Source organism: Calonectris borealis, chromosome 17, assembly GCF_964195595.1.
Source record: "Calonectris borealis chromosome 17, bCalBor7.hap1.2, whole genome shotgun sequence".
NCBI lineage: Eukaryota > Metazoa > Chordata > Aves > Procellariiformes > Procellariidae > Calonectris > Calonectris borealis.
The window spans coordinates 8,315,836-8,324,737 of NC_134328.1; the positions used below are offsets into that span (position 1 = coordinate 8,315,836).

At 57.0% G+C, this 8,902-nt stretch overlaps 1 protein-coding gene across 1 annotated transcript; it reads right to left on the reverse strand.

The window, feature by feature from the left end:
- Positions 1–356: 356 nt before the first annotated feature.
- Positions 357–7,946, reverse strand: KCNS1 (potassium voltage-gated channel modifier subfamily S member 1). The gene is made up of 2 exons (XM_075166458.1): positions 6,953–7,946; positions 357–1,140 (listed from the first exon to the last, which is right to left on the reverse strand). The coding sequence occupies exons 1-2, from the start codon at positions 7,916–7,918 to the stop codon at positions 685–687; spliced, it is 1,422 nt and encodes a 473-aa protein (XP_075022559.1). The 5' UTR covers positions 7,919–7,946; the 3' UTR covers positions 357–684.
- Between the last annotated feature and the right edge of the window lie 956 nt (positions 7,947–8,902).

The window sequence follows — 8,902 nt, forward strand, 5'->3', positions numbered from 1 at the left end:
GTTAAACCCCACCTGCGATGGAAGGAAGGTGAGGTCCAGTCGGTCCCGCTGCAGGGGCTGGGGACAGGGGGGCTCACCCTGAGCTGGACACCACATCTCCTCCCATACAGACTCATTTCCAGCCCCCTTTCCCCCGTGGCCAGTGGGGCAGCTGAGCCTTTCGAGGCTGTTTCCAGCTGGGGGTAGGAGGTTGGGACTGGAGTTGATGCCAACCTGGCACAGGACCTGCAAGGGCAGCCAGCCTGGTCGGGGGCTGCCTCACCCTCAGGCTATTTAACCTCACCCTGGGCATCACAAAACCTCAGGGCAGAGGAAAATCCCCCTTCACACAGCCGGGGCAGTGCCTGATCGGGGTCACCTGTATTTCTTTTTTTCTCACTCCCTTTCTGGCAGGGGTATGTCCAGTGCCGCAGCCTCCATTTGCAGCCACAGGGAGCAGGGCCATCACTGGGTGAAACACATCCAGGCGGACCTGGGTGCTGCGTCCCGGAGGCTGGAAGCAGCCGGCACCCGCTGGGCATCTCCTCCAACCCCTCCTGTCCTTCGCAGGGCAGGGGTGATGCCAGGCACGGTGCAAGACGGGGAGAGCCTGGCTCCTCCGCTGTGTCCCGGTGCAACAGCCGTGCCGTGCTCGCGGTGAGCAAGCCGGTCCCGCGCGCGCCCCGGTGCCGTGGCGCGGTGGGGTCAGGGCGTGGGGTGGGCGCTGGGGGTCAGACCGCGGCGGTCGGGGCTGCCTCTGCCCAGGGAGGTCTCGCTCAGAGCCTCCGAGTCTCGGTCGCGGCTGGAGGTGCTCTCCACGTCCTCGGGGTCTTTCTTCCCGCTGTTCCTCACGGCCGCCTCCAGCGCCTTCTGCTTGCGGTAGAAGTGGGAGAACTTGTTGAAGATGATGGTGATGGGCAGCGCCACGACCAGGATGCCCCCCAGGATGCAGCCCGAGGCAGCCAGCTTGCCCGCCACAGTGACGGGCACCACATCGCCGTAGCCCACGGTGGTCATGCTGACCGTGCCCCACCACCAGCACGCCGGGATGGTGTCAAAGCCAACGTCTTCCTCCTTCTCAGCGGTGTAGGCCACGCCGGAGAAGACAGAGACCCCCACGGCCAGGTAGAGCAGTAGGATCCCCACCTCCCGGTAGCTGTGCTGGAAGGCAAAGCAGAGCAGTGCTCAGCGGGGGCCACAGCACCCGTCAGGGCCGGGCCACTGGGATCCCGCAGTGCAAATACAGCCCTGCACACCGACTCCATGCACGCCTCCGTCGGGGATCTCGGTGTCTCTCTCCATCCCTGCCATAGGATGTGTCTCTGCGGGGCCAGGCTCAGACAGGTTGGGGGGGTGCGTGGGTGACCCACACCCGCAGTGAGTGGGCAGCCGGGAAATCAGCCCTGGCACCCACAGCCGCCCCTCTGCCCTCCACCAGCCTGGGAGGGGGAGGCAGTGCCGGGCCAGGGGACGGGCAAGGGGACCGGAGCTTCCCAGCCAGCGTTCCCAGGCAGAGGCTACTCCCCTGCCTCCAGCACTCGCTCCGATCTGATCTCGGCTAACAATATTTAGAGACATTTTCCTTTTAGCTTGGCAGGTCCCCAGAAACCACCTAAAGGCAGCCTCTAAGTGAAGCGATTTGTATTTTCCTGAGACGCTGGCGAGGCGCTCGCAGGGAGGACGTGTGCCTCCGCTGCAGGCTCAGCCCTAGCTCTTCAGCCCCGGGCTCCCCGCCTGCCGGGAGACCCCACAACCAGAGCCCCAGGGACTCACCTGCTCCCCCCTATACCCCACCACCACCTACAGTCCCACCGCCCATTTAACCCTTCGTTACACACCTGGGAAGGAGGGATCGGGGTGCTCCAGCTTGCAGAGTTCAAGAAGATTTTGCTCTTACACTGCTCTTACACGGGGTGGGCAGCAGCTCTGGTGGCCCTGCAGCACCCCGCAGCAGGGTCAGCCTCCCATCCCTCCCCCAGCACCCATGGGTGCAGGAGCCAGATGCAGTGGGGGGGTGTCTCTGCACTGCCTTGTTGCAGAAAGAAACCCGGGTGGAGGCAGCCCGCCCTGCCCCCTCTGTTCCAGCCACCAAATGAAATGAGGTTTCATGGCTACCAGAGGCAAAACTCCGGCTGATCCGACTTGGGAGGCACCAGCCCGGCAGCAAATTTCTCCTGGCTCAGCACCCCAGCCCCAGGGCTGGGTGACGGGTTAGGGGTCGGCCGTTGGCACCTGCGCAGCACCCAATGACCCCGGTGAGGGGTCTCCGGCAGTGTCTGCAGGACGGCCCGAGGGCAGAGGGGCTTGTTCCAGGGGGAGAGTTTTCTTGCAGAAACCACCGTTTCTGAGATAATTACATTTCCCTTCGGGTTTTGCTGCTTCTCTATGGGAGACTCAAGTGAACCTCTGAGCTGACATGAATCCAAGCAGCCCTGGTCATCAGGTCAGTCCGGGGATCCATCCAAAGTCAGCGTGGGCTGGTCTCAGCACCCACCCCCATGGGGTGCTGCACCCCCCTGCTCGCCGAGCCCCACCCCGAGGGGTCTGGGAGCCCCAGCGGGAAGGGGACCATAGGACACCCAACCTCCCAGGCGGGTGCATGGGACCCAGGGAGACAGACTGGCAGCAGAGGTGTGCAATGCTCCTTGAAGAAGCCATCATTTCTCTGGTTTCAAACGAAAACATTTTTGTTGCAATCTTTCTCTGGATATTCTTAATTTTTGAGCAAAGTATAAACCCATGCCAAAAACCTGGGGTGGGGAAAAGGCAGTGGGCAGTCAGGGGACAAGGCAGCAAGTGATGCCGGGAAGGGGACTGCCAGAGGACAAGCTGGGACCAGGCAAACTGCCATGGACCAGCGCTGGCACATGGGCCAAATCCAGCACCCAGCTCCCACCCCTGCCCTGCAGCCGGCGAGGTGTGAGCCGAGAGCCCTGCACGCAGCGGGGATGGGGACCCCCAGCGCAGAGCCCCCGTTTTTCGGCAGGGCCAGGCTGACCACCCGCCAGTGCCAAAGCCACCGCTGTCCTCACAGCATGGCTAGTCCACTCGCTTTTTGATTGTCACAAGCAAATTTCTTGGATGTTTCTGCCCACTGATCTGCCACATTGCTCTTCATCTTTTGGGGAAAGGAAAGCAGAGCTCTGATCGTGGGGTTTTTTTCCCCATTCTCCTAACAGCCAAAGAATGTTTTAGTGGAGACCACATAATGACTAAACGAAACAACATTTCAGCAAAGCAAACAACAGAAGACGTGGGAAAAGAGCTTCCACGGTCAAGATGAGACATAAAGGAGGTGGATTCACGGCAGGGAACGAGAAGACTTTGCTTAGACTGCTGGCAAAAGCTGCTCAGCTAATGCCAGTAATACCGAGGGGAAATAATCTCCTCCTCCTCTGCTGTCGCCTGTGGCTGCAAATGCCCTATAGCAGCTCCGAGGGAGCTCCTTGGGAAGGACAAACAGCTCAGAGTCACCGAGTTTCAAGGATGTATCACTTGGCCATGAAAGGCTTGCTCCTGGCTGGAGCTTAACAGCACGTCCGTACGTCCCAGCTGGGGAGCAGCAGAGCTGAATAACCTTATACATTTTTAAAGAGTATCAGTTATGGCCCTGGGATGTGTTGGAGGGTGAAGGTGAGGGGGAAGTCAGGCAGCTCGATAGCTCCTACTGCTTTAATTTTCAAGCAGGGTCAGGGCTTGCGGCACAGCTGATCCTCAGGCACTGGCTGCCACCTATTTGCAGCCATTTATCCTCAAAATGTGTGGTTCGCTCATTGATCCAGGGGCAGGCAGCCGCAGCTGGGCTTTGGGTGGGATGCAGGCTTAGCCGGGGTTCGGGTGGGATGCAGGCTTAGCAAGCAGCCAGCCTTGGGGGATAATAAAAGGCTCCAGGGAAGCTGCCACCCCAGCAGCAGTCTCTTTGGGTGGCAGGAGCCCTGCCTGCCCTTGGGACAGCCATGCATGGGCTCCTGCCCCTGCTGAATGCACATCTTTGCTGCAGTACAGCAGAAGACAAATGAAATGGAAGAGCTCAGTTTGAGCCTGGCTGGAGATAACCAGCATGGGGACCAAGCCCGGAGATGGCCTGCGATAGTGACAGCGGGGTGATGCATCTGCTGTCTGGGGACGTGCAGCTCTGGCTCTTCCAACCGATTTGTGTATTTAAGCCCCTAAGGGGACAGACAACAACTGTAGATCCCTGCAGATGCCTAAATTACTCCGTGCCTAACACCTATTGACTGCCAGTGGGAGACAGGCACCAAACCCGCACCCGGGAAGCTGCGATAACAGTAATGGATGTCGTGCATGGCAGGGAGGAAGAGCAGAGACGTGTGGGAAGCCTCTCCTCAAATTAAATAGACCCTGGATCAGGCCGCAAGCAATCTGAAGACAGTTCAGAGTTTATGATGTACAAATGACAGAAATCCCTCTGCTAGCACTTTTGTGGCAGGGGAACAATTACTCGGCTTGCCAGAGCCATCGCTCCCGCTTCCTGGCTGTTAACAGCCTTTACTCCTCTGCTGCTGCTTTACGCTCTTGCAATGGGAAGTAAATTATGATTAACAAGATGTTGTAATTTATGTGCCCAGTAAATCACAACGCCAAGCTGCTGCGTCAGATTTGTGTCTTCGCTCATCCCCATTTACAGCTGGCTCCGGAGTCCCCGGGAAGCGGCACTTTCCAGCACGTCACTCGGTGAATCAGCGGCTCGGCAGAGGCTGGAGCCAGGACACTACCGGCTCCCCGGATCTCGTCTGCTGCTTAATAACATGCAGATGAGCCCATCAGTCCCTGCTCTGCTGCAATGTGTTATTCACGCTTAAATGGAGCCCAGAAAGGGTTCAGGGAGCCCTTCCCACATACAATTTTATTTCAATTCCGCAAGCAGTGTTACAGGGGTCTGTCACTTGCTAATTGCTCTTTCAAGGTGAGTGTTCGGAAGTAAGTACGATGGAGGTAGGACTTCAGGCATCTTCATTTCAAATAATCCTCCCTGGACCCCATTTTGAGCAGGCTTTGAGGATGCCTGAATTTTTTCCCCCATTTTTTTCTAATGTTCTGTGGGATTTGCAGGATTAGGGGTGGGCTGGGCTGGTCCTGCTTCACAGCAGAAGTTGGCAGAAGACCTTTCCTACTGCTCATCCTCGTCCCCAGCCACGCTGGAGGTTTACATTTCTCCATGGCTCACCCACAGAAAAACCCTGGCAGTCAAGTCCTGCTGATGCCAGGACATCCCATGCCAGCCCTGCCACGGCTGCAGCAGTGAGAAACGGGGTGTCCCCAGCTGCAGGTGTGCCCGCTTCACCCCTGCGATGCCCCGCAGCGCCAGCAGCTGCGGCTCTGGCCCCTGCCAGGCGCTGAGTGGGAGGAGAGCATCCCTTTGGTTGAATTTCAAGCTCTGTTATGAAGATTGCTTTCCTTGGCCATTTGTTTGGCATAGCCTTTGTTTGAAGGAGGAAAAAGTACAGGGACATTTCATGAGCAGTGCTTGAAAACCAGTTTTCTGGTTTAAATGTGGGGACCAGAGGCAGTCCCACGAGGAGAGGAGATGTTTGCGCTGGTGACCCCCTCCCTGTGCCCAGCACAAGCCCCGTGTGTGATGGGGCATCGGGAGCCTGTGTCGCCCTGCGTCTTGGCAGGCTGGAGGATCGGCTTTAGGATTTCTCTTGATGTGGTCGCCAAGAATCAGAGACAGTTAAAGGCTGAGTTTAATTGGCCTCTGCATCAGGCTGGATTTTCTGTGCAAGCGCAGGAGGTGAGGGGACAGATTCACCCTCCCCAGATTCGGGCACGTGGCCCTCAGCCCGCAGGGGATGGAGGAGGGAGGGACGGTGGGGGAGAGCTGAGAGCTGCGCAGGGCACTGTGACTGGTCCATGCTGTGCAGCTGGAGGAGCTGCAGCGATGGAGGTCTGGGCCACAGCACCAGGCTGGTGAGGATTTCATGATAGCTTCATGCTTTGACTCTTGTCACAGCTGGTCTTGGTCTGGCTGGGGGTGCTGCAGAGGGGGTCTGGAGAGACGCAGCCTTGGTGCATGCCATGGAGGATGAGGCTCTCCTCTCACCAAACCTGCAGGGGTGCCACCTCCCAGCATGCCTGGACCCTGGTCCTTCCCTGTCTCAGCATCTCCACATCCAGCTCTTCCTCCTGAGGACCACACGGTCCCCCAGCCCTGCATGTCGTGCTTTCCCTGAGCCTCTCCAGCAGCTGCTGGTAGCCCAGGCTCTGCTGGGGACACACACCCTGCCTTGGGCTGGTTGTCGCAGGCCCTGCAGCTAACCTTCTGCTTTTCTATTGCTGTTCTGCACCACCCATGGTTAACCATGTGCCAGTCCCCACCTCATCATACCCTGGAGCATCCAAGTGCCAGTTCAGCTGGACTAGGATCTCTATGTCTCCCTAGATGGGGTTGGACACCCAGGGTTGGACACTGGCCTCCGGCCAGCTGGCAGCATACCCTTAGGAGGTTCCTCCTTCTCCCAGACTGGGAACAGGCGCAGCTCCGAGCCACACAGGCTGGTGCTGGTAGCTGGCCTGGTCCCAGCTCAGCAAGCCACTCGCAGCCCAGCCGGGCACTGACCCACTTCTGGTGGGACATCACCATCCACCCATGCATGGCTGAGTCAGTTCCAACACCGTGCAACAGGACTTGCACACCGTGGTGGGGAAGGGGTGGCTGAGTCCCTAGTAGCACCAGTTCTGCATGAAGCAAAGTCTACAAGCCATGGGGTGAATTGCTGTTTGCTCTGAGTGTGTGCACAAAGAGGACTCATGAAGTGCTCCTCACACTTGGTTGCTTTAGCAGACACACAAACCAACAACCCAGCCCACCACCCCAAACATGCTCGCCAGACACCACCCAGAGCTGGTAGCTCACTGGGAACGGGAATGTCCACATCCCCCGGCCAGACCAGAGGTCTCCTTCTTACCCACAGACTATAGGAGCATATAAGGAGATAAGGAGCTAGTTTACCTTCAAGGTGGCCCCCAGTGACCTCAGTCCGGTGGAGTGTCGAGCCAGCTTCAGCACCCGGAATATCCTCATGAGCCGAAACACCTGCACGACCTTGCCCAGGTTGCCCAGCTCCGAGTCACTGCCCATGGTCACGTCCACCAAGAGGGTGAAGTAGAAGGGCAGCACCGAGACAATGTCAATAAGGTTCAGCGGGTGCTTGAAGAACTTCCTGGGGTTGGGGGAGAGCAGGAGGCGGGAAGACACTTCAAAGGTGAACCAGGAGATGCAGAAATACTCCAGCTTGTGCAGGACGGGTGCATCGAGCACGTTGCCGTTCTCATCCACCTCCTGGTACTCGGGCATGCTGTGGATGCACATGGTGGCTATGGAAACGAGCACCACGCTGATGGACACGAAGCTGAAGAGTTTGCTGGGGATGGAGTAGCCGGGGTTCTCCATGGTGAGCCAGAGGCGTTTGCGCAGATTGCCACAGCGCAGCGTGCTGTAGCGCAGCAGGTCGTGGTTGATGTCGGAGATCTCATCGGGGGACGTGTCCACGCTGCTGACCTCGCTCTCCTCGTCCCAGTTGTGGTGCCGGCTCTCCAGCTTGCGCTCATGGTAGCGGTAGCTGCAGCAGGAGTCCAGGAAGAACTCGTTGATGCCCCAGTACTCGATCTCCTGGCAGAAGGAGAAGACGCACAGCTCCTCCATGACGTGCAACTTCCCCGTCTGGTAGAAGTGGAGCACGTAGAGGAAGAAGCCGGGGTTTCGGTCGAAGTAGAACTCCCTGGCACTCACATCGTAGTCATCGCAGAGCTGCAGGATGGACTCCTCCGAGTCGCAGGAGAGCAGGCGTCCCAGGCGGGTGTCGGGGAACTTGGAGAGGGCGCTGGAGCTGAGCCGCCTTCTCAGACCCCCCACGTTGATGTTGATAACGTCCTCCTCAAAACCGGGACCCCAGTAATTTAAGGTCTTGTTGACCATGATCAGCAGAGCGGGAGCTGGTTCCACCTGCGGGTGAGACACAGCGGGGCTGGAGGGGACGCAGGGCTCCCCCCACTCCGGGTGCTCCCGGGAGGGAGAGGGCCAGAAGCACCCTGGGGATGCTTCTGGAGGGATGTTTGCCTTTTGAAAAGTGAGGACCAGGGAGGGGGGGGGCGGAGAGAAACAGCTTTGGGCAGTTGTTCTTCGGTGGTATGGAAGGAAAAAAAAAAAAAGGCAATGATTTTTCCAGGTCAAACTTTTCCTTGCTTTATTTTAAAGTTTCTCCCTTTGCTAATGGCCTACGGAAGGCAGTGTACTGCACCTCCGGCACCTCATCCAGGGGGCTTGCCTTGTTCAAACAGGTAATTAGTTGCTGAAGAGAGGATTTATCCCCCAAAGAGCCTCCCCTGTGGAAAAAACAGATCTCACGCTGCCCCGTGCTCATCAAATCACCGCCGCAGTGATTCTGCCAAAGAGCTTTGTAGCCCGACTACCTACGTTGCTAATTAGACCTGGTCAAAAAGTCCTTTTTGGATGGTGCAATCTTCCCAGCAGCAAAGGCAATTTTGCCAAAATCAAAGTGTTTTCACAGAAGTTGTCAGTTTTAGGGAGAATTTCAGTGGAAGAAGTGTCAAAACAATTCATCTCCCTGCTTTGTTTCCTCTTGTGTGTTCTGTCATGTAAAATATTACGATTATTTTTATAATGTTGAAACATAACAAAAACATGATTCAGAATCATTGATGACAATTAAAAACCTGTGCATTGGTAGGGAAATAAAAATCAAAGTTTTGATTTCTGTCATGTTTCAGGATTTTAGAAGTTTCGGGGAGCTGGGCTTTTCTGTCCAGCAGAAATTCCATTTTCTAATGAGAAGCAGTTAAAGCATCTAAGAAAGAGAAGCATTCCACACCTGCAAACACATTCACCCGTCTCGACCAGAAGCTTAGAATCAAAAGGCAAATAAAAAGGTTTGTGATCTTC

Coding starts and splice junctions, on each gene's coding strand:
- KCNS1 (XM_075166458.1), bottom strand. CDS start 7,918: ATGGTCAACAAGACCTTAAATTACTGGGGTCCCGGTTTTGAGGAGGAC. Junction 1,141..6,952: donor CACTGGGGGCCACCTTGAAG/GTAAACTAGCTC, acceptor TTTGCCTTCCAG/CACAGCTACCGGGAGGTGGG.